General features: G+C 35.5%; 1 protein-coding gene across 1 annotated transcript in view; it reads right to left on the bottom strand.

Moving 5' to 3' along the window:
* FAP (fibroblast activation protein alpha) overlaps positions 1-24,209 on the bottom strand; it is a 71,139-nt gene extending 46,930 nt beyond the window's left edge. Inside the window, exons 1-8 of the mRNA XM_030852605.3 lie at positions 23,999-24,209; positions 23,582-23,666; positions 7,957-8,055; positions 6,900-6,994; positions 5,903-5,977; positions 4,288-4,340; positions 902-974; positions 77-197 (exon numbers count right to left, since the gene is read on the bottom strand). Of these exons, the coding sequence (XP_030708465.1) occupies positions 77-197; positions 902-974; positions 4,288-4,340; positions 5,903-5,977; positions 6,900-6,994; positions 7,957-8,055; positions 23,582-23,666; positions 23,999-24,004 (607 nt within the window). The 5' untranslated portion in view covers positions 24,005-24,209. The remainder of the gene's footprint in view (positions 1-76; positions 198-901; positions 975-4,287; positions 4,341-5,902; positions 5,978-6,899; positions 6,995-7,956; positions 8,056-23,581; positions 23,667-23,998) is intronic.
* Between the last annotated feature and the right edge of the window lie 2,456 nt (positions 24,210-26,665).

Below are 26,665 nucleotides of genomic sequence, written 5' to 3'. Positions count from 1 at the left end.
TCTAAACGTTACTAAACGTGTGCGATTATTTTCAATTAAAAGCCTAACGGCAGCAGTAAAAAAAGAATACACGTACCTTCATAAACCCAGTCTGGGATTCCATTAAATATTTTATTTTCTTTTCCATTATATGTTATTTGAAAAGGTGGGTCTTCTGGTCTTTGTTTCAGATAGATATTGTTTTGATAGACATATGCCTAGAAGTGGTGGTAAGTTAGTTAACAAGGAGAAATTTCATAAGAAATACAATAAAGCCTGCATGTTTGTGTTAATCGTTCACCTAATACTTTTAAAAAGAGTGATAATCCAGATGCAAAAAGGCTCACAACTAAGATATCATTTTAATAGGTCAAGAAACCCCAACCAACTTGTACTAACATTATGATTTTTAACATAACATAAAAATTATGATTTTAAAGTCTATACATTAAATAGAGAATAAAGTCTGCTATTATATTCATTGCCTTTATTACCTAAATAAATAATTGTGTATATTGACAGAAAGTCAAATAAATCTCTGAATATTAATAGCTAGCCAGATCTAATCTTTATTTAGAGTCCTTAAATAAGAGCTTGGACAAAATTTCATGTTGTCTGAAGCTAGTCTGGGAAACTTGTGAAAACCATATTTTTCCTGAGCTTTCTGGCACAACGCATTCTGGCTGAGTATAAGGATAAAGTTTTTGACTGCGATATTTAAAGAAGTCTATCCATGAGCTTGAGATTTTACGGAATTCTCAGATGGGTTTCAATTTATCAAAACTCTTCCCGTTTTTAACCACTTAAAATAGTCATAAATGTATTTTTTTTTCTTTCAGGCATGGAAATTTAACAAAGGCCAAAATCAAATGGCTCCTCTTTTATTTGAATGATTAAACACTTCTATAATTTAAACATTTACTAATTTACTCCCAACAGGCGACCAGCATAAATATTGAATTGGACGAGGAAGCTCATTTCTTCTTATAAACTCTCTAGAAGAAAAGAAAGAAAATAAATAAATAAACTTTGCTGTTCAATGCAAATAACAGGTATAAAAAGAAAAAAATAAACAAACAATAAACATAAAGCATCATCGTTTCTGCTTCTTCAAACCTAATGGAAAAAATGTGACAACATGGGACAGAGGACATGGGGTAGTAGTTGGAATTCTTCACTAGTTACTTACAGGTCGTTTAACTTCTGACCTTTTATATTGAGGTGAGTGGATTAAAGGGTTATAGACTGAGAAAGTGGGAATACCTCCAGAAATTACCTAATGGAACCCCCCCTCATCTTATAGAAAATAAACTTGAGGTTAGAGAAATGATATGACTTTTTAAACATCATATCACTAGCTCTTGGAAGACCCCTCATTAAACTCAAGCCTTTTAACCCTCAGGACTGTAAAATGTGTACACACCAGGCTGAGATGGTTGCTGAAGCCTTCCAGCTCTGAAATTCTATAATTGTGCTGAAGTTTAATATGTACTCTTCCACATTTTCATTCACAACCGCCATCTCTGTGAATGCATATGCATTTCAAATTTTTGAAAATAAGATGCCATTTGACAATCTCCCCAGGGATCTGACTTGAAATCAGAAAAGGAAAGGAACATCTGATCTCAAGCTAAACTGAAAAAACAGATCATATACTGGGCAGTATGCCTTAAGCTTGAAAGTCCTCCACTCCACCCATGGGAAAATTTCAAATATATTATTGACCAAAAATCTCACTTTGATGCTTAGAGTCGCCCTGCAAATATTCAATTGACTGACTTGCACTGTGGAGTTTCTACAGTTCTTCAGCAAGAATGTGTTCAGAGTTTTATAAGTGTTAAAGAGTTGTAGGTTGCTGTGCTTAAGTTTTGACTATTATCTTCTTGAAGACTGTATGAATAGTTTCATCAAGAATGCTTTTGTGGAGATGCAAAACAAGACCTGCCTCCAAAGTATAATGTGAAGAGCTTGAAGGAAGACTCCTTGTCTTCCCCCTCCAAAAAAAATCTCTCCAACCTGGACCTAAACATATGCTTGATATTTCTACTTTTCCCATTCTTTTAAATTTTGGACACCTGTGAAGATGTGCAGCACACGTCACCTTGATTTAACTTATTAGGTCATGAAGTACGAGGCCTAGCGACCAATGAGGGAACATGGCACTAGACAGATCAGCTTTGACTGGAGAAAGAGTGATGTCCCCGGAGGAAGGAGACTATTGGTGCTGCAGTGGGAATCCTGATTGCTGGAGGGCAGTTTATGAGCACCAGGCCCCTGGGAAGTCTGGAACAGATCAACATATGAGGGCACAGGCAAAAGAACGTCCCAGAAGAGAAGACATTCATCCCTCGTTTACAATTCTCTCTCAAACCAGTGTCCATGTTACCTTTGACATTGTAACACTGCCTTAGGTTTCCATATACCATGGAATCATCTATGCAAGCATGCAGACAGCACCAAGCTGAAAATCTCAGTGCATAGTTTCTTCATGGCAGGCGGGTCACCACAGCTGCCATTGTCTGTGTTTTACAGTATGAGAGAAAGTGGAGGAGCGTGCTTTACAAAGGCTGTCATCTCCTCCGTAATCCTTCCCTTGCTTGAAATCAGAACTATCTTCATTTTCTCTATGGTAGATTTTTTATAAACCTTTTGGAGGCACATAGAAGACTTGGAATGAGTGATATTCCGTCTTGCCTTGAATCTCAACAAATTTGTCATTCTTCACTCCTTAAATTATGGTATATTTACCTGACAAAAAACCAATCTGGCAAATTAGATGGTTGTGCAAGAAAAAAACAAACAAAATAGTGGTTTGATTAAATTCACTGCACAAAAGCTAAATATTTAAAATGATTCTAGGCCATAAAGCTTATACAAACCATGATTGAAATATTAGTATTGTCATCTTCTTTTGGAGTGCTGTTTAATTTGGTGAACCTCAACATAGGTAGGACGTGGAGAATTTCAAAATGATTAAAAGAAAAACAAGGAAATTCTACTGAAAGAGTAAGGTTTCCACTTCACTAGTCTAAAGGTTTCTTGAGAATAGGGTTGGTGCCTCAAGCTCATTTGTGTCTCCCCACATATGCTTTTCACATAGTAAGTGCTCAATAAACACTTCTTGAATTTGGTAACAATGTGGATACAGAGAAAAAGACTCAGAGTGCATTAGATGGATTTAGAGTCTACGTTACATTGCAGTTCCTATTTTTTGATTTGACAGTTTAAGAAGATCAGAGTTATTCTTTTCTGGACATTTAAAAGAAGTAGAAACATAAAGTTCAAAAAAATTTTTGTGTTCTTACTAGACAAAAGGGGAAATAGACCATAAGATTTTTCAGTGCCTCTTCAAGCCATACAATTATTTTCACTTTTATATAACAGCAAATAGGATATCACATTAAGATGAGTAATTTAACCAATTCATTGTCCATACTTAGAAAGATTTTTCTAAAGTGCAAATCTGATCATGTCATTTCCCATCTAAAACTGTTCAGTGATTCCCTATTGTCATCAGAATGAGATCTAAACTATTCTTAATGGTTTCCTCATTATTATTTGGTCCATGATTTCTGGCCTCAACTCCTTCCTAAACTTACACCACCTCCTACTAGTAAGCATGCCCTCCTCCAATTTCAACTCAACTGACCTACTTTTGAGTTTCCCCAACACTCCGTGCTTTCATTTCCTTTTGGGCCTTTACATGTTGTTCTTTCTGCCAGGAATTCTCTCCCTCAGTCCTTTGCCTACCTACTCATTCATTTAATTTTTTTTCTTTTAAGCTGTAAATATTTCAAATAATTAAACATAAAGATAAAAAAATAATATAATAGATGACAATTTAACATCTAAATTTAAAAGATATTAACATTTTACATTTTAAAAAACAATTCGTTTAAAATCAATTAAATTTAAATTTAATGCTGCATCTCCCTCCCTTCTGCTTCCTTCCAGTGAAGGAGCCCCCTCTCCCCAACATTTTGTATCATTCCCATGCATTTTTGGTACTTTTATAAATATGTGTACTTTTATAAATTATATATTTATAATTTGGTGTTCAAAAGTAGGAAAAGTAAAACTATAGAGTATATAAAAATGTAAGATATTAGTCAAATAAAAAGAGGTGAATATTCCAAAGGAGTATTTCTTTGAATTTCTTAAGTTGTATAGGTATACATATATTGTAAAGAAGTAAGAAATTAAGACCAGAAACAAGGGAACGCAGTCTTAATCTCAAATCAGAGTCTGGAGTGAAAAAGTCTCTATATGAGACTTAAGTAGTGTTAATAAAAAGACATGAAGTTTTACCCATTTGTAAGGTGGTAGATGTGATACGTTGCTGTGTAAGAGTATCTCCAAAGCTGTCAGGAAGAAGAGGCAAAGACAAATCATGATTCTTAAAAAGCTCAGGGCAATAACGTATAATCATAGGTCACTCAATTCAAGGTTCAGAATTATAAAAGGACTATTTTCACAAAGCACTAGGAAAGACATGTTTCAATTCTAAATGAGTCTCATTTAAAGAGTTTTACTGTGGACTTTTGTGCTGTTCATCCAAATTCCAGAACTAATCTCAGCAGTGATTCAACCCTCACTCCATAAAAAGCATATCCAAAGACATTTCTTAACATAAAAAGCATTTCTCTGACACACTCTACCCTACAAAATGTTCCCCTTATGCTTTACCTTGATTGAAGTAAAACCACTATAATTTCCAAGTCCCATAAAGATTACCCTGCACCTGGGTAATTATTATGATAATAACCCTTTAAAATTGGGTGAAGAGAAGTTATTCAACATATAGTTTTGTTGCAAAATGCTTGCTTTTCTTTGAGCATAGTTTTTTAAAATAGTAGAGACTGAAAAAATAAATAAGAGATATATAGCATATAATTCCTCCAGAAAAAAAAACTGCTCAGTTCTCATTAAGTTTATTTGTGCTGTGGTTAGTGAATAAAGCAAGTATTATTCTGGATTTTGTTTCCTAAAGGGCTTTCAAACTTTTGGCAAGGAAGCTCCAGTGGATTGAAACATATCTTTCTGAAGATTGCAGGTGACCAAGACCTGGTCCACTGGAAAATAATCAGCTGTCTGAACAATGCGGGAGGGGCAAGCTTGACTTTTCATTCTGTGTACTAAGGGAGTTTTGCATCTCAAGTAGAATATGAAAAATGGCAGTTAAAACAAAAGGTTCTTGATCTAAGAGTAACTATTAGAAGTTGAATTTGATAGTAAATTCTTCTTTCCTTTTACCAGCATAAGTAGAAAAAATAAGGTGATTATCTTCCATCCACAACTTCATTCAGGAGGGGGAACTTAAGTAAGGCCTAATAGTCCAGCTATGTGGGATTCTCCTACACTAGGCTTTCGAAGACACAGATTTAAACCCCTGGTCTACCAGGGTTAATTATATATATATATATATATATATATATATATATATATATATACTGACTGTGGAGAAAAGGGAACCATCTTTCACTGTTGGTGGGCATGTAAATTGAAACAGCCACTATGGAGAACAGTATGGGGGTTCCTTAAAAAGCAAGTGAATTAAATAAGGTATATCTTGATTTTTCCATTTTCAATAATAATAAATATCAACAAGGTTAAAATATGTGAGAATTGACTAATGATTCATGATACCAAATAACTTTTTTCTGATGAATATCAGTGCCCCCAAAATAAGTTTTTCCCTTAAGATGAAAGTAGTTTCTACTACTTGATGATAACCAGACAAGAATGCCAAATTCTGAATGATTTGTATATGTTTCTGTTATGCTTTGGGGGCTCAGCTAGAACTGCATCAATTTCTTGAATATTTAAAGATAAAGATAGACTCTTGCTTCCTCTTACTTTTATAAACCAATCTGTGAGCTAGTAGGAGATACAATCAGATAAACCCAAATTAAATAGTCAATACCTTTGAATAATCACTTTCTAGATATGCAAATTGCCGATCAGGTGATAAACCATAATTTGAAGCATTCACACTTTTCTGAAATTATGAAGAAGTTGATTAGAATACAGAAAAAGTAACAGAGCCATATAAATTTGTAGTTCTAAAAGAATATTATATCATCCATATACTCCAACATATACAATCAGAGCAATTTTTTAAAGTTTAAGTAGTACCTACTGTATACAAAGAAATTTACTACACATTAGGGGATGAGGATGTGATAAATAGGATATACTTTGTGATTTCAAGAAGCTTATAATAGTAAACTTCTAAATAAATAACATTACAATTTAGAAAATTTTATAAAAGAGATATAACATTGCAAAAGTGTTAAACAGGAAGTGATTGAATGCAAATGATAAGATGGTTTGTTGCACAGAGGAGAAATAGCTGAGCTTGACTCTAAAAGATTACTAGGCTCTTGAAGGTAGAGAAAGTAGGAGGTCTGAGAGTCCAGGAGGACAGAATAACATGTTCCTATGTATCATAGGACCAGTCACTGAGCCTTTATTAGGTACTATCCTAAGCACTTTCAAATGATACTTCATTTAATTCTTATACTAACCCAAAGAGGTATTATTATTCCTACTTTACAGAGGAAGAACCTGAGGCATGATGAGGATGGAATAATGTGGAATCTTACCCAAGGCTCCATAACTAGTAAATGACAGAGCCAGGATTTGAACCTCAGTTTGCCTGACTACAAGAACTGAGTTTGTACATTTTATCTCATAGGATACCTGTTCCACAGAGGAAGGAAAATGCTAGGTGATTTGAGCGGGCAAGGGCAATAATCTAGTGTGACTAGAAGAGAGAATGGGAGGATAACTGTGGTGGGGGATGGAGCTGAGAAGGCAGGTTGGGTCCAGATCAGGTGCTCAGTTGTTTGGACTCTGTTCTTTGGTCAGTGAAGAGCTGACAGAGGTTTTTGAGGAGGAAGATAATGGAGGATACATACCATGGTGGTATTACTCAAAATAGTATATGATTCTCCTGTTTCAATATTATAAAATACTATATTATTATCTGTAGATTGATGAAGATATTCTTGTCCTTTAAACAAGAAGGAAAACAAAACTTGAAATGATCTCCCTTAACAGGAAATACATTTATAACAAAGAGAAACCTCTCTTATTTCACATACTGACTTTCTTTTTCCTCTCTGTCTGGTACATATTGCCTTGTCAAATTTAAAATATGATAGTAAGTTGATGGTGGAAGGGAGGAAAGGGTTGTTTTTCTACATTACACAAAAATGCCATATTTACTAGTAGGAGCCTTATTCTAACCAGTTCAGGGTGCTTAGGAGTAAGTTTGGACTTTTTCTGTGTTACAAAGAGAATAAACCAGTTTAAAATTGTATGTTTCTTCTGCAATAAAAAAATATATATTCCATTTAGGCTGTGTTTGACTTAGTTAAAAACCTATTTTATATGGTTATTATTTTCTAAAGAGAAAATGAAAATATTCTATTGTGTTTAGTGGCACTTTAGATATAAATTATATATAATATAAACAATTTAGTTGCTCTTACCGCTTGTTTGATTAGACTCTTTTGACAACATACTATTTTGAAAAACTATATGTAAATATCAATTTTATGGACCTTAAAGGATTTGTCTTCAAGTTAGGATTTGTTCATTTCTCAGATTATCTAGGTTAACAATGGAATTTTTCTTTTGGTAAAATTCTCATGACCTCTTCTAAATAGGTGCTTATTTCCCATTCTGAAAAGCTCTATCATATGATCAGTTTTTTCTAACAGTGCACTCTCAGATTTTACTGTTCTGCTAAAGCTACTACTGTATTGGCCTCATTACTATTGGACAAACCCTGTCTAAATAGTTCTGTGAAAAAATGTTTTGTTGGCCACTTGACTTATCTAAATAATTGCTGTTTTTATCCATTTCAACTAAGATGGCTTATGTTACCATAGAGAATTGTTGGCAATAAAAATAAAAACCAAAAATCATACATTTAAAGAAAAACAAAAGGTAAAGAAATAATTCACTTACCTGAAATCCAGTTTGGAAAAAATGTTTTATAAGAAAATGTCCCATTTAAAATATCCTTCAGTGTGAGTGCTTTTGTTGTCCTTCCTTCAGAGTTATGAACTTTGGGAGAGGAGGAAACATATTATTACTTAAAAGAAGATGAATAACTCAAACGTCTTTCATCTGTTATTCCTCATATAATGAAAAGATCTGCCATTGCTAAATCCTTGTTTAACTCTTGTCTTAATAGCTCTGAGTAGTATTTCCTTTTTGATAGACAAGCTAATGAGGCTTAGAGAAGTAGTCTGACTGCCTGGAAAGGAACACTGGTGGGAAAATTTGAGGAGTGTGATGGGGACCACACTGAGAAGCAGGGACATTATTCTTCAGACAGTGAAGAATTTTCAGAGATTTTTAAGAAGAAAGATGAGATGAGGTTCCGATAACTCTAGGTCTTGCAAAGCTGGGATTGCAGACCATACAGGTTTCACTAAAAACTTTGCCTTTTAAGCAGTTCATTGTAGTTCCTCACATATGCTTGGCTTGGATTTCTACTGATTTTTCAGTGATATATTTTAGCATCCCAGTTGATCAGATGACATCATCCAGAATCCTTACCTTCAGACATCTCAAGAGAGGCATTAATGAAGGTAGATAATTTCTTATCCTAGCTAGGGGTTTTTATAAAGAGAAAATGGACCAGAAGAAAAGAAGACCACATCATCTATACAAATGATCTTGGAAATTCCAAGAGTAGAGGTTTTCCATATAAAAACTAACCTAAAGTAGCTCACAAACCACAAGCAAATTTCTCCTGTATTTGAGCCCTCCAAAACAATTTTATGTTTCAAACGTGATTTCCATTATCAGAACAAATTCATTATAGAGCCCTGAAACAGTCAGATATACCAGAAACTGTGGCAACCAACTTCCAAACCTTCTTCAATCCATATTCCTGTTCTCCATCCCTCCCACCTTACCCCTTCTCCAGGCCATCACTTACAGAATCAAAACTTAGAAAAGTGTCCTATACCTTGAATAGCATATATGAATCTGGTATTTGTTCATGTAAAAATAAAACTGTCAAAGATGAGCTATACATTTATATCTTCCTGCTAAACTCTTCCACAGCTTTCTATGACTCTTAAGATAAAGACCAAAAATGTTAGTCTGGACTATAGGCCCTAGCTGGTCTGGAATGGTCTACCTCTCCAGTCCCTTCTTGCCCCACTCTCACTACTTTGTAGACTCCAAACATGCTGGGCTTTCTGTTTCTCAAATACTGATTGCTTTCTCCAGGGCTACTGAACCTCTTCCCACCCTCTCCCTTCTCCTTATAACTTCTCTTCAGCCTTTAGTGCTTAATATAAGTGCCACTTTCTCTGGAAAGCCCTTCCTGATCCCCTGGTTTAGGTCTGGTTCCCTTCTTACATATTACCATAGACCAGGTTCCCTTTTTTAAGAACATTTGTCTTGGTTTGTAATCTTGTATGTATTTGAGTGATTATTTTATTCATATTTCTTCACCTCCCACTGTGTTCTCAAAACAGTCACCATAGGCCAGAGACCATGTCTAAGTTTTGCTCACCGCCACATCCCTAGTGTCTAGCACATAATAGGCATTTAATAAATACTTGTTGAATGAATGAATTCATGAAATGAAGGATTGATGGGTGGATGGATGAGATTTGTGCCCTCTTCTTTACAGAATGGTTCTACTACTAATTTCCTATATGACTTAAGTAAGTTAATCTCTGGCATCACAGCTTGCTCATCTATAATACAAAGGACTAGACTAGAAAATGCTGATAATACCTTCCAATTTTACCACATTAGGTTTTGAAATTTGAGACACAACATGCTCTATTAACCTTATAGTCACATAAATGCACTGCCATGTGATAAGGTCGAACTGACCAACTGGATAATAGCATCTTCTGCAGTTTTAACTGATTCACACTGATGTATGTATGCTCCATACTTTTGATTAGGACCATGAGTTATTTTCTCAATTTACTAAAACTTATCCTGTAGCTATAAGAACATAAGTGGCTGATGAACCCCTAAGCAACCAGGCACTAAATACTTAATAACATTAGATTATTCTAATAATCATCTTTGTACAGGTTCTTTGCATCCTAAGTAAGGTTGTACATGCCATACAATTATTCATAATGAAAGTGCTTCTATTTAGTTAAATGGTCTTGTGCAAAATTCATACCACTGATTTTATAATTCCCATTCTATGAATAAAATACTACCATTTTACTGCAACAGCATTAGTATAATTGCTAAGTATTTTAATTCAATTTTATTTAACTCTCTTAAGAACAAATTGTAATCTGTTTCTAATATAGTCAAGGGGAAATTCTAACACTATTTACAATGGAAATTATTTTCCTTTTGAGATATATTTAATTTGTGTCCTCACAACCCTGAACATATAGATGAAAAAAATTTTAATTTAGAGAATTCCTGTATTGTGAATACCAAAAAACTAGGTAATTTTTTTTCTTTAAACTTTTTTCAATATTAATTCAATAAATGAATATAGTCTTGGTGATATCTTTTTTTGTCTAGCATAAATAATGGTTTGATTATGGATAATGACTTATATAATAGATTTTCCTATTTAAGTATCCTTGCATATAATTTTCCTTACTTGCAATTATGTTTAATTGAGAAATTCTTAGCTATAATTAATCTTCATTTTTATAGAAGGTTAAATTAAGTGAGCTAATTCAAATGAAACGTTTAGCTCTATGCTTGGCAGTCAATAAATGTTAGCTTTTGTTATTGTCATAGTTTATCAGTAGTCTTCAAATAAATATATATTTTTTTGAACAAATATTTTTGATCATTGTTTCTCAAACTAATTTGACCACTGGGATTTTTTTTTTTTAATATCTACTAAAATCACAGTATGGGAAATGCAGTTTCAGATTAAGCTATTAGTATATGTAATTAAGATTAACTTTTATTCTAATATAATGGAATTCATCAGTTATACTTAGAACATCTTGGTCATCCTAGGGTTCCATAAGTGAAATAGTCCAATTATGATCATAAATAGGGTTAGTACTAATATCCCACATATGAATAAATAAAATTTATAAAAAAACAAGAGTTTCAAATTATTTAAAAAATTCCTACTCATTTTCCTTTTTCAACATTAATGATCATGCTGATCCTTATCAGATTTCCCAAAAAGATTTCAAGGGTTAGTTATTTACTCTTTTTAACCTCTAATTTAGATTATCCTCAAAAGTTACATGAGATTATATTTCATATTACTTCCCAGTTAGTCATTTATTTCAAATGGGTGCATAGTAGCTATAAATACCAATGATCTATATAGAGAACTTAACATATGTCATATTATAACTCAATATCTATAAAGCAGTTTAAATATATATTAATTGTACTACTAATTACTGTCATGATAATAAGCCCCACCAGCGCCAATGAAGTGATAAGGGAATATACAGAACACATCCAGAGGAGCCAGCTGTGTTTATGCGGAAATAGGCTTGTGGCACAGATTTGGGGTAGGTGATTACTCCTAACCTCACATGGGCTCAGAAGGTGTGATTATCCTGGCACCAGGCTGGGCTCAGAGTGATACCAAATCAAATGGGGAGAATTTAAATTAGGCATTCTTTTCTTCCTGCTGAAAATGACCACATGTTCATAAATGCAATAGAGTAATGTATCTGCTCTAAGACAATGCTTTAGGTCACATATTAAGAGTTATAAGACATGTACTTAGAATTTCCAATCCAAGTTCTGGTTCTTTGTACCAGCTAGGACAGTGCTCGGCATACAGTGGAAGCATGATAAATATTTGTTGAATGAAAAAATAAATCAACTGGACAGATTTTATTTTAGTTTGTTTTCAGTAATTCTCCCCCGAAGATACACCTGCCCTTACTCTTTATCCTCCTGTCCATGTTGTAAATTTCATGTATAATTCTACCTGGACATGCCATCCTTTAAATATGTATCAAAATTTTGTCCTTCGAGTTAGCTGGAGTGCTTGTTTGAAAAGAAAGTTTCCCAGTCCTTATCTCAAATCTACTGATTCAGAATCTCTGGGGATACGGCCCTGATTTTCAGTTTTTACCAAGCCCCACAGGTGATTCTTCTGCAAAGAATCCAAATTTAGTGATTTCACTGAATCTATTGTACTTGGTTCAATGTTCTCCTGTGCCTGTCGGTGGAATTGCTCCTTGCTTATAAACCCCTGGTAGGTGGATGGGTCTGGCCTGCGTAGCAATCCACACTTCATGGACAGGCCACAGCTAATGTTAATCATGGCTTTCAAGGAATGTTAACGGTCGCCTGTAATGTTTATGTCCCTATTCAGTCCTCTTGCTCATTGTCCAGATGGACTCTTCCTTAGGTACATTCCCTCCTCTGATCCTTGAGCAGTGGAGAAAGGGCAAAGGGAGTGATTCTGCCCCAGATTAGATTTAAACAAGATAACAGGGAAAGCACTGGTAGGGGAATGGGTCATTGTTTTCTAGTGTTTTGAATGTGTGTATGTGTGTGTGTGTTTCTGTGTAAGTCAGTATAAAATGCATCTCTATGGCATCAATCACACTAAACAAGTTCTAGTCACCTGAAAAATATTCCACTAATAATTACTGAATGAATACGTGGATTTTCATGCCTTTTTCCAAATAATGTTTTAATGTTGAATTATGATCTTTTGATTATTTTGGAAGTTTAGTTTTGGCATCTATAATTTTTAAACTCTAAGTAGCTGAGCAGAAGTAGAAAAGAATTCTGAGAGCATATCTCTCTTCTATACGTAACTGACACCACTTAACACTTAATTCTTGATAGAGCCCCTATAGTCAATTTAGCTCATCTTTAGCACAGTTATTTATACACTGCAAAACATTCCAATTTACTATAGTTTAATTATTTGCATTTTCAACTTTTTAAAGCACAGCTGGAAATTATTTCAATTATGAATCCAAGAAATGACAATTCACAGAAATGATTCCCAAGTAAATAATGATTCACTATTCTCCTAATTCTTTCTTAAAACTTTGTATTTATTCTTTATTAGGGTTCTATTTCTATTTCTGCCATTTAATTTTCTAGTCCTAAAAAATTACAAATAAGTATCAGAACAGAGACATCTGATGTCAGCTCTAATATTCAGCATAAATTAAATGAGAAAATATGGTTTATTAAGTTAGCACACGAATGGCTGGTAGGTCTTTTTGTTCTCACTTTCATACTTGTTTTGGAACTGATGCTTATGAGGCCACTCCAATGAAAGTGACGTGGGCTCCCAGGCACACTGCACCTGTCTCTCTGCTGGCTCTGCAAAGATGTTGTCCTCAGATAGGCAATGTCTCCAGCCATTGCATCAACTCATGTTTGTTTTTGGAGTGAGCACCACAGGGGCAAATGTTGGAGATATTTGGTTGGGAAATAAACTATTTAAAACTAATATTATATTCGGGCAAAGACTGACAACTTTGAAAAACATGGAAGTGAGGTAGCTTTAGACCAGTAATAAGTGTTATAATTTACTAAGTTCTAATAAGTACCAAGCACTCTGCATGCGTGGTCCTGTGAAACACTCACAGCAACTCTCTAAGTATTATTATTAACACCATTTTACAGATTAGGAAATGGATATTAGAGAGTTAAAGTAACTTGCCTAATACATAACAGAGCTGGGGTTTAAATCCAGCTCCATCTAATTTTAGAGACTGGACACTTTACCACTACCTTTTGATTTAAAGTGAAAGCATACGTGTGATATAACAAGACAAAACAAACACAAAAATAAGGTCAAGAACCAAGCAACACACAAGGGGGGTTGAATAATTATACCTCAAAATGAACGTTAAGAGAAAATGAGACCATTTGAGTTTTGTCAAAACAAAGAGTTCGCTATAAGCTTTCAATGTCTCACTGAAGAATGTAGTAGCTCTCAGTTCTGAAAGAATTTCCCATGGTTCTCTCTACAGGTAGCACTGATCAACATATGTTATTCAAAGTTATTGTCAGGTTTAAGTTCATTTTGTGTATTATGTTATTGTTGTGCTATGTTAATTAGGGCTATTTTTTTCGTGATCTCTGAAGCGGTAAAGGTCATAGGGTATGGTCAACATAATGCACAAGAACATGGTGGTAAATGCCAAATATTTTGGTGACCCTGAAGATGAAAATAAACCTCGTCTATATCTGAAGGCCCACTCAGTCTGCTTTGCCAGCTCATCTTCCTATAATCTCTGCTTTAAGTTGTGGTGTGGCTTATATTCGTTTTACTTGGGACCTCAGAAAGAGTCATCTTCCTCAACCATTTAATTCTCCCAGGGTTTCTATCACATCTTCTTAGCTGGCTCACACCCACCCCCACTGCCACCCCTCACCCCTCACTGGATTCCTTCTCTGAGATCCAGACGATATATTAAACTTCCTCTTTAACACCTCCACCTGCATATCTCACAGGCACTTCAAAATCAGTATGTCTAATAGGTAACTAATGAGAACCTACTGTATAGCACAGGGAATTCTACTCAGTGCTCTGTGGTGACCTAAATGGAAGGAAATCTGAAAAAGAGTGGATAGATGTATATGTATAACTGATTCACTTTGCTGAACAGCAAAACTAACACAACATTGTAAAGCAACTGTACTCCGATAAAAATTAATTTTAAAAAATCAGTATGTCTAAAGCTAAGAAAAAAGGAATTCCATGCTGTCCCTCCAGATTTCTGCAAGTCAATGCAACTGTCGTCCATGTAGTTCCTCAATTCAAATACTTGGGAGTTATTCTTAAGCTCACTCTTCTTTTACTGCTTTTGTCCAGCACCCAGGTTTGACAATTCTATCTCCAAAATCTCTCTCAACTCCCTGCACTTCTACTGAACCTCCAAGGCCAAGCCATTTCTCACTAGGCAGGCTGTAATGGATACCTATTTGCTACACCTGTAATTTCATTCCTAGTATTTCATTGTGGTTTTGATTTACATTTTCCTAATGACTAATAATGTTGAGTCTCTTTTCATGAGCTTATTGGTCACTTTTATATCTTTTGGGAGGTAAATGTCTATCTTTTGTCTATTTTTTGAATTTGGTTATTTGCCTTTTATTATTGATTTGTAAGAGTTTTTAAAAAATATATTCTGGATGCAAGTTGCATATCAGATGTATGTATGTGCAAACATTTCCCCCCCATTTTGTGGGTAGTCTTTTCACTTCCTTGATGATAGCTTTTGCAACCAAAGTGTTAAATTTCAAAGAAGTCCAATTTATGTACTTTTTCCTTTGTTGCTTGTGCATTGGGTCGTATCTAAGAAACCACTGCCTAATCCAAGGACAAGAAGATTTATCCCTAGGTTTTGTTTTTAAGTGTTTTATAGTTTTAGCTCTTACATATACGTCTTTGATCCATTTTGAGTTAACTTTTATGTATGGTGTGAGGAAGTGGGTCCAACATTTTTTACATGTTGATATCCAGTTGTCCAATTGTTGAAAAGACTTTCTCCATTAAATTGCTATGGCATCCTTATTGAAAATCAATTAACCATAAATGTAAGGCTTTTACACTTATTTCTGGGCTCTCAGTTCTATTTGATTGATCTATGTGTCTATCTTTTTTTTTTAATTTATTTATTTTTGGCTGCGTTGGGTTTTTGTTGCTACGCTCAGACTTTCTCTAGTTGCGGTGAGTGGGGGCTTCTCTTGTTGCAGAGCACAGGCTCTAGGCGCATGCGTTTCAGTAGTTGTGATACGCGAGCTCAGTAGTTGTGGCTCGCGGGCTCTGGAGCTCAGGCTCAGTAGTTGTGGCGCACGGGCTTAGCTGCTCCATGGAATGTGGGATCTTCCCAGACCAGGGCTCAAACCTGTGTTCCCTTCACTGGCAGGTGGATTCTTAACCACTGCGCCACCAGGGAAGTCCCTATATTTCTATCCTTATGCCAGTATCACATGGTCTTGATTATGTAAGCTTTGTAGTAAGTTTTGAAATAAGGAAGTGTGATTCCTCCAACTTTGTTCTTCATTTTCAATATAGCTGTTATGGATTGCTTGCATTTCCATATGAATTTTGGAATCAGCTTGTCAATTTCTGCAAAAGAAAAAGTCATCTGGGATTTGGATAGGGATTGCATTTAATGTGCAGATAAATTTGGGGAGTATTGCCATCTTAAACATATTGTTTTCTGATCTATAAATATAGGATCTTTTTCCATTTATTTATATATTTTTTGTATTGTTTATTGGTAATGTATAGAAATCCAAATGATTTTTTATATATTGGTCTTGTGTTTTGCAAATTTTCTCAACTTGTTTATTAGTCCCAATATTTTTTGGTGAATTCCTTAGGATTTTCTATAAACAATGTCATCTGCAAATAGAGATAGTTTTACTTTTTCCTTTCCAGTCTGGATACTTTTTATTTCTTTTCCTTATCTAATTGCCCTGGTTACAACCACCAATAAAATATTAAACACAAGTAAGAGCAGACATGCTGTCTTGCTCTTGATCTTAGGGGAAGAGCACTGAATCTTTCACCCGTGTGGTGTTAGCTGTGAGGTTTTTGTGGATGCCCTTTATCAGATAGAGGAAATTCCTCCTATTTCTAGTCTGCTGAGTGTTTTTACAATGAGAGGCTGCTGTGTTTTGTTAAATACTTTTGCTGTGTCTATTGAAATGACCATATCATTTTTGTCCTTTTTTCTATTAATATAGCTTATTATAGTGATTGATTTTTGGATATTAAACCTTGCATTCTTGGGATAAATCTCACTTGGTCTTGGTGAATAGTCCTTTTTATACATTGCTGGATTTGACTTGCTAGTATTATGTTCAGTGTTTTTCCATTTATATTCATAATAAATATTGGTCTGTAACTACTATTGGTCTGTAACTTCTTTTCTTGTAATGTTTTTGAATATTTTTTGTATCACAGCAATACTGGCCTTACAGCGTGAGTTGAGACGTGTTCTCCTTTATTTTTTGGAAGAGTTTGTGAAGGATTGGTAATAATTCTTAAAAAGTTTGGTAGAGTTTACCAGTGAAGCCAGCTGGGCTTGGGGTTTTCTTTGCAGGAAGTTAAAAATCACTAAATCAACTTCTTCAGTTGTTATAGTTCTATTCAGGTTTTCTATCTATTCTTGAGTGAATTGTGGTAGTTTGTATCTTTCTAGAAATTTGTTCTTTTCTTCTAAGTTATCTGATTTTTTGACAGTCTTTCTATCCTGTTCCTTTAAGGAGTCCTATCATATCAGTTTTTCTACCGAGTATAAAAACCATAATCAGTTTGAAAAAATTTTAATTTAGATACTAAGCAACCCTATTTTTTTTATTATTAACAGGAATAAAGGTTAATAAAGATTGTAAATGATTCTGTTTTTACTACATAATTTTGGTTAATTCACAAGGATACTAAAATGAAAAATAAATTCTTTGCTCTATATATAATAACCAATAAGTAAGTAAAAGACTGATTAGTATTGATTATCCCATTGAAATATTATTTTAATTTATGCCTAACATGTTGCTAGATTTTAAGGCTCAGTTTGACTGTCTCTGGTTCTTAAGAACCTTTAGCCTTGATTCCACCTCCCCTATTTGAACTTTAGAACATGTTTTTCTCAAGGACTATATGTGACTAGATATTCTTGTGTAAGTTGTAACAATTCGCTCTGGAAATCAGAGACAGGTAAACTCCTCTGCATAATAGGAGTCATCCAAAGACTTGGATTATTTTCTAAATTATTTAGAATTTGACAAAACTCAAAGAATTTTCCAAGATTCGTCTTCTGTGATTTTAAAATCCAAGTGCAAAGTAGAGAAATATAATCTGCAAGGTTGATGTGTTTACACTCAACTCAAAAGCTCTGTTATGTCCATGAACTTTCTGAAACTTTTCCTCAGCACTTTAGACTTCCCCATATTTCCTCCAAAAGAACAGTGAATAAATAAGCTTAAAACTCTTAAGATATTTGAGGGAATCTGTTTCACAGTTCTGAATGTTGATACTGGGAAAATTTTAAGCCTTAAAAACATATTCACATCTCCTTTGATGATAATTTGGTCTCACAAATATCTTATTTTATAAAAAGTGGTTGTTGAGGTTATAATAGTAGTAATAGTAACAATAATGATAATAGTAACAATGGTTTTCTGCCCAAAATATAGACATTCTAAATGATATTTATTCTTATAAAATATTGATTTATATTCTGTCTAAATCATCTGTGACTTCAGATATATTCTGAAATAAATTATATAAGGTATTACTTACCTAAGTAAGCAATCACTATAAATTTTACATATGTGTGTACAGTCATAAGTACATATGTATATATGTATTTTCCTGTGTTCATTTGTTTACATAATTTTGGCCTCACAGCTATCACTTTCCTTTTGATTCCTTGAACTTCCCAAATATACTTTCCTGCTTCAGAGCCTTTGTATCTGCTTTTCCCTCTGCATTGAGGGTCTAGACCCCAGCTTGCGTCCTTCCGTCCTTAAGGTCTTGGCTCAAATATAATCTCAGAGAAGCCTTCCTTGACCACTTCTGTTATGAACTGAATTGTGTCCCCCCAAAATACATAAATTGAAACTCTAACCCTCAATGGAACTGTATTTGTAGATAAATCCTTTAACAAGGTAATTAAGATTATGTAAGACCATAATGGTGGAGCCCTAATCTGATAGAACTGGTGGTGCCCTTATTGGAAGAGGAAGAGACACCAGGAGTGCACATGCACAGAGGAAAAGCCATATGAGGACAAAACAAGAAGGCAGCCATCTACAAGCCAAGGAGAGAAGCCTCCAGAAAAACTAAACCTGACTATACCTTGATCATGGACTTCCAGCCTCCAGAACTGTGAGAATATAAATTTCTGTTGTTTAAGCCACCCAGTCTGTGATATTTTGTCATGGCAGCCCTAGATGTCTAACACAGCCTCCACTCCAGTTGCTTTCTGTAGCACTTTTACGAATTTGAAATACTCTATTAATTCACTTATTTACTTGTTTATTACCAGATTGTCCTTTCCTAAGGCCAGAGACCTTGTCATTCATGCCTTATACCTGTGCTTAGTAGTTAGAAGGTGCTCAATAAATAATTCGTTGAACAAATAACCAAAGTATCCAGGAGCACAGTGGACTGGGTATTGTGGATAATGGATAACTATGGATGCTAATCTCTGTTTTTTCATATTCAGTAGATTGCTATTTTCAATCTCAGGAAGAATACTACAGCTTCTTCAGTCCAAAGGTTAAAAATCCAAGTGTTTATAGGAGTCAAGCAGATGTTGTAAGTGAATATGGTACCTTGTGTAAATAAAATAGAAAATATTTTCTATTTTCTATTGGGGTACGTAGCAAACTGGAGAATTCACTGTCAATCTAAAGACAACTGCTTCTCAGTCAACTATTACCTTGGGCCCAATGTTGCCAGATCTAATATTTAAAAAGAAGCCAAAAATGTACATTTCTATGTGAAATCTTCTGATTTTAAAAAGTTGACAACGAATACAAACTTGTATAAAACACTGCAGGCCAAAACCACCACCAACAACAACAACAATAAAAGAAAAAGTGTGCAAAGGTAGACAGGAGGACTTCAGGGAGATCTGAGGCTAGGCTAATGATGGTTCTCCTTTCACAGCAGATACTAGAGGTCCTCCCTGCCCAGGAGAACCTGGATTTCTCCACACTACATAATCTCCCTCTTCTTTCTCTCTCACTCAGTCTTATTCTGCATCCTCACCCACCTCAGCTTCCTTTATCATATCTCTTCCTTTTTTCAATCTTGCTTTTGCCTCAGAGCTGCCAATGTCCTTTATGAGGGCCTTGCACACAAAATTTCTGAAAAAATATTTGTTTTTGATCCAAGGAGGTGGGGAATAGGAACAGGGATGCTGCCCAGGGATCAGTACTCCCTACTCTCAGACTTAAGAAGAGCATTATTGAAATCAAAATACATCACACAGAAGGTCTAGTTGCCATCTTTGTGTGCTATGATGGAGAGCACAATAAAATGGTAGCTACCATTTATTAAGCTGCTACAAAATGTTAGAAATCTTAGAAAAAATAGTTAGTGTTTATTGAGTGTTTGCTTATCACCATGCAGGGAACTCTATGCTTGACAGAAATCAAGAAAAGTGCAGATAGCTCCCACAATTCCTTTCACAAAGGTCCAGGAATTCAGAAACTATTAATCATGAAGCAAGGCCATATAGAATTTACTTGCAAAATTCTGTAGCTTCTGTTACTTTCCAATTCTAGCTTTTTGTGTGTTTGGTTTTTGTCTTGTCACCTCTGTATATCTCTTGAAACAAAAAGTTCTGTATTTATCCTTGGGGTTGGCGAAAACGAGGAAAAGGCGAGGAGCTTAGTTTCCACTCTTGGTTTGGTTGCATCTTTACACAGGAAGAGGAGTGATGCTTGGGAAGAAGAATCTCAAGAGAAAAAATAGAGACAGGAGAAGAGAAAGGGAATCGGTTGAAGGAGTAGGCTGAGGCCAAGGAGGACGGCCTGGGTCTAAGGGGTGGAAACTCATATGTGTTTCCCATTCAGTGAAAATAAAAAAAGGAAAACTTGGCAGTCCCAAAAAAAGTTGTCTGTTATTTTTATGATTATGTGAGTGAGCTAAACGAATCTTTCTCATTTCACCATTCCGTTGCCCTATTTGTTCCTAAAATCCTGCCTGATTCCTCCAAAGCTCTTTTAATCCTGAGATTGGTGTTCCTGGGACCTGCTCCCTCCTTGGAAAAGCCCCTCTCTCTTCTTCTTTCACTTACACTCAGTGGTTTAAGTGAGCCAGTGGTCTAAGTGAACTCCTGATCTCATATTCGTGGTGACAACTGAGCATCCAGACTGGGTGCTTACCGTGCTTTCAGAGGAAAGTCTAAATCGCAGTATCTTTGTTTCCCCAACTAGCACAATGATGGGCAGGTGGAACTCAATTCATTGAGCGGGACTAACCAGTGGGACTTCATTTGTTATTATATAAATAAATGAATGAGTGTTTCATAATGGGGTCCTTAAGTTTCTCAAAGGAAGACTGTTCTTAATGCTGGTGCATAAATCCTGGGTTAGGAATACGAGGGCGCTTAAGGCAAATGTGAGGTAATCGGATTTCTGATGAAGTGTGAAAAGAAGGCTAAAGAGAAGCTTGTTTGGCTCTGAATTTTCCATTCTTCCTTCCCCTTTCTCCTTCCCTTCTCCTGCCTTGCCACCTCAGATCCTCCCTCACCAGCCGCTGGGCAGATGTGAGACTGAGAACTGGACCTGAAGTTCCACACTGGGGATGGCTGAGGAGCAGGGTGTGAGGAGAAAAGAGGGAAGTCATCAGGGCACACTTCACATCAGGGCTGCCTGGACCACTGACTCAAGGCAAGAAGAGTCTCAACCCCGGTCCTGCTCAGGAAAGTAGATAAATGAACTGTCCCCTGTACAATTTACTTAACATTCTGACAAGTTCTGACATTCTGATAAGTTCTTCAGCAAACTTAGAATAGAAAAAGAATGGTATTATGGAAAAAAATAGTTCTCAGCTTTTTTATGATTTTCTGTTGCTGAAAGAGTACTAAAATTTCATCTGGCACTTCCCTGGCGGTGCAGTGGTTAAGAATCCGCCTGCCAATTCAGGGGACACGGGTTCGAGCCCTGGTCCGGAAAGATCCCACATACCGTGGAGCAACTAAGCCCATGCACCACAACTACTGAGCCCGCGTGCCACAACTACCGAGCCCACATGCCACAACTACTGAAGCCTGTGCGCCTAGAGCCCGTGCTCTGCAACAAGAGAAACCACCGCAATGAGAAGCCTGTGCACCGCAACGAAGAGTAGCCCCCGCTCACCAAAACTAGAGAAAGCCCACGCGCAGCGAAGAAAATAAATAATGCAGCCCAAAATAAATAAATAAATAAAATATTAAATTACTTCCAAAAAACTTATAATAAATAAATAAATAAAATTTCATCTGAAGCTTAAACTGATTATTTCACTCTATCTGAAAATTACTTTGCTCTGAGAATCTCCTGTTGGTTGAAACAGAAAATTAGCTTATAAAGAACATAGGACTTTTATAATATATGTAGATTATAACATATATCTATGTTAAACTTGGGGAGAGGGTAAGGATTGGGATTATATATAATTAGACAAATATCTATGAATGTGTATAGTTATATACTATAACTGTAGTGTATTTCTTATTAGAAATTATGACTCTATAATTCCAAAGTGCAAATGCAACCCATCCTTGCCTGTAGACAAGGTGCAGGCTCACCATAAAATCCACACACTTTTGTTCTCAGAACATTTGTTTCTGATGGAGCAAAGTGTCCATTTCAAGGATTGGGGAGTTTTCTTTAAAATTCAGGAACTAATTTTGAATGTATTAACATCCAAAGGGCCAATAGGAACTAATTTACTACCTGACAATTGCTGGTGTGAGGAAAATATGGCCCCCAAACGAGGAAAGACACCGGTCTGAAAATAATTTTAACTTGAAAAAATATAAAAAATGTGAACTCAGGCTATCTCAACAGCCTCAGAATAATCTTGTGCTAGCAGAGAGGAATGAGGACTGAAAATCAACACTGAAAATACAGGAACATTGCCTTCGTTTTATTGGTTAACCTCTTCATTTTGTAATTCTGTGAAAATCCCATGAGCATTTTGAATTTTTCAAAATATTTTTCTATATTTCATTTTTTAAAGCAACAAATCATTCAGGACTCATACTTTCTTTAGCTAAAGGCTTGTCATTGATCTTCCTTTACTGTCAGTTAGCTTTTAACCAAAGATATTTTCCACTTTAGCTATCATAAGATTTTAATATTTGCTGATACAAACTTTTTTCCTTTCCCTGGACCCCAAGGCAGAAGACCTGTTATTATTGTACATTTTTCCTGTTTAGAACTTGAGCTTCTTTTCAGAGTTTCATAAAAATCTATTTCTCTAATATCACTGAAATATTTATAGACAGGGTCTTAATTTAAATCCAAACTAGCCCCCAACATCAGTCTCCCAAGTTTTAGCAAAGTGAGATCAATCTTAATCTAAGCTTTTCTAAAAAGGATAAATTTATAACTAAACATAACGCTTGCTTAATAATATTTAGTCTTCTAACTTGATTTTCTTGGCTACTGCATCTAGAACAACAATTTCACTTTTTCTATGCAGCTATTCTCGAGATCTCTATTCTTGACTGCCTCCCTAAATTTTTGGAAAGACTCATAATAAAAATTTCCATAGGTTCTGTTTTAACTTTTCCATTCTTACTCATCTTTACTTTCCATGAGGCAATCCAATAACGAAAGCAATGTTAGTTAAAAATATTGTCTCTAAAGGCCTGTCAAAGCTTGGAATTTAGCACATACTTTGCAGAGATGTAGGGGTGATATAGAAGAGCACTCAGGCTTTTCTATTGCTGAAATAATGCTGGAAACCTCTTCCTACCCATGCCTTAAATTCCTCAGTATTTCTGGTTGCTCAACAACATATCTGGGAGCTTATAAGTCTTCTTAGAAATAACAGATTTACTTTGGAAAATAAGCACTTAGGAAATGTTCGATCACTTGTGACCAAGCACTAGTGCATTTTCCGAAGTATTCTAGGCAGACAGAGCAAATTAGAGAAAATTCTTACCTCTTGAAGGACGTAAGACAATGCACATCACCAATAAGGCAAGCACAGCAGAAGTGGCAACTCCAAGTACAATTTTTAACCATGTCTGCATAAAATAAAGAAAATTAGACATATAAATGGTTTCTGCTAAATAGTAGAATTGGCAAGCTTTTGTTTACACCTAAATCCTCTTTCTCCCTCCCCATAAAGCTTTTGATTGTCTTCCACTGATCTGGCTATAATTGCTGGAATTCTTCCAGCTCTGCAAGGAGAAATGTTTCTACAGTATATTTAGAACAAATTTCCCAATCCCAACCCACTCCAGGAAGTACATACTTATGTACAAATCCTCACCTTCTAAACGATAGAAAACTCTGATTGCGCTCAATTCAGCCAGCCCCCATGCTTTAGCAAGTATCTGAGGCTGCATATACTAACCTTCATTTTTTCCAGATGTTTTTGAAAGTTAGCTAATTCTGACTTCAGAGCGTGGGTCACCGGATCTGTGAAAACCGTTGAAAGAAGTAAGTCTGTCTTCGTAGTTGGAAGCCGAAGCTAGGGCAAGGGTTTTTTTTTCTTTCCACAGACTTTTGAATACCGTGCCAAATTTCAAAAGATTTCTGTAAAATCAGAAACAGATTTTGGGGGCGTTCTTGGCCTTGAAATGAACTGTGAGTGGCTCAAGGGAGGTTTTATAGCATTCTCATCCTTGTAAATTCTACACCAACATCTGCTTACGTTGCCTCACAGAAGTTTTTTTTTTAATTATTTTTTACAAGTTTAGGTTTCTGTTTCATTTTCTTCTAGAAATCACTTACAGATCACATTGGCAAGTCATTGGGTTTTGGATAACCTTTCTATCTGCAACCAAAAGAAGAATTTAAAATAATATAAATTCCAGGTGTGTACAGTACACATATATCTCATTTTTAGCAGAGGGAGAAAATTAAAGTCACATAAGATTTTGTGAGAAAGACACCACATTACTGCAATTTCTTTTCTTCCTCTGGGAGATTATGAGGTACTGCAGACAGAAATGTTTTTCTTTCAGCACAATTTCTTTGTCCATATAGCACCATATGCACTTTCAGTAAATACAGAAGTTTAAAAATTCAACTGTCTAAACCCACGACTGCTTTACTTTAAAGAAATAAAATGCCATCTGGTGAAATTTAGGATGGGTTAGGTGTGTATGCACAGGCCAGAAAGATGGAAAGATCAGTAAGAATAATTTACCAGCAGACCTTTGAAAGAATGAAAATGGCTTTGCAAAAGTGATATTTTTGCTTCCCTCTCAGAATAGCTTCTGAGAGAGGAGAACAGTTAGTAATTATAAAGCCTTTAAAATAAATAAAAAAGCATTTGAGAAGAGAAGTAAGTTGTATGTACAATTTCATTTTGGATAAATTTACATAAATCCAAGGCAATTGGTCAACTTGACATCAGTAAAATGGTAGTCTGAATTAAAACACACACATACACACGCGCGCACACACACACACACACACACACACACACACACACACCAGTTTCTTGGAGTATATCGGCTGGTTCAATGCAATTCATTTGGATAGATTCTGTTGTTCCACATAAATACGGTTGTTAACCTACTGTCTTTTAGTTCTTCCACTAATGGTTTTCTTCTTCGGACATTTGTACTGGTCTCAACCTGACTAAAACAAACTTCATGGTGAGCTTTCATGGATTTTTCATGAAAAGTAACGAGGAAATGTTCCTGAAATCTTTTGCTGTTTGCTTTATTCAGCTGGTCTGATTACCATGGGAGGCTTTCTCCAGCAAAGAGCAGGACGGTGGCTTATGAACTTCCTCTTAGACATTCTCCAGACATCCCTCTCTGATTTCCAGCCTTATGAAAATTCTGTTGAGGAAAATGAGTCATTAAGCACTTACTGGCAGAGAGATGTAACCACCCTGAGTTAGAGAGGAGCCCTTCCTTCCTTTCCAGTTGATGGGGTCAGCTCTTTACAAACTGAAGCTAGCATTAAGATAAACATCCAAGTCATGCTATATGCTTGTGGGCATCTCCGTGTGATTGTGAGATCCTCAAATGCAAGATAAAAGCCACCAGCCAGGTCCCAAATGGACTGCTCCCATGTGGGTCCTCTGGGACTGATTGCCTTCTTTGGAAAATTCACACAACGTGTTCTCAGAAGTTCTGTCCCAGCCTGCCAAAGCCTCAAAGTCCACAAGTACTTTTTAGTGAGTTATTCCCATGACTTTACATCCTGAAGAGAAACTGACTATAATAAATGATTAGGGCATGATTAAAATGGTTACTCTTGGCTTTAGCAATTAAAAATGCACTGATGTGTGTGACTGGTCTGAGTACCACTTAGGACTGCAGTCAAGTGTGGGTGTCTGCAAGAAAATCATTTTGACAGGATCTAAGGAGAAATCAGGGTGCTTTAAGAGGGAGAAATTTAAATTGAAACTGTTAGTGAGAAGGAAAATTATAGGCTAAAACACATTTCTTTTGTTTGCTTTTTCCTTGGATGGTTGGGTGATTCAAACTGCAACTTCTGGAAAATTCTGACTGGTTTGAATGGTTTCAAGAAAAATGAGACTGACTGCAGAAATAAAGATGTCAAGACTTTTTCCATCTGATTCCATGAGTTAGGGATACATTGCTTATAACAGAACTGTAAATGTCCATCTCTTTGAGATAATGTGTAAATGCTCTAATTTTCATCCAAACAAGTACTCCCACAAAAAAATTTAGATTCTTTTAATTTTATAACATCTTCACTGACTTTTTCTTCTTCTAGAGTCAAAATGAAAATGCTTATACTAACATTTTTTTAAACATTGAGGAAACTGACTAGTATTCTTATTTTAGACAGTTAGTTAATATCTAATCAACATTTTTGTTGGGAAAACAAATATGAATAAGCCACAGTGTGCATCTTCAGGAAGCTTGCATTCTTCTACAAGCTTGGCAAGTAAGTCCTTACATATTTGTTTCTTTTCCCTCTCTGGAGCTCTTGCTGAGAATGAGCCTGAATCTAAGTTTGTGCTTAGTAGAAAAGAACCTACTTTTCTGGGTTTGTTGACTGCTGCACGGACTCAGAAGGAGAGACAGAAAGT

The sequence above is a fragment of the Globicephala melas genome, chromosome 7 (genome assembly GCF_963455315.2).
Source record: "Globicephala melas chromosome 7, mGloMel1.2, whole genome shotgun sequence".
Lineage (NCBI taxonomy): Eukaryota > Metazoa > Chordata > Mammalia > Artiodactyla > Delphinidae > Globicephala > Globicephala melas.
Note: the sequence above shows the minus strand (reverse complement) of the source record. Positions and strands in the feature narration are given on the sequence as shown.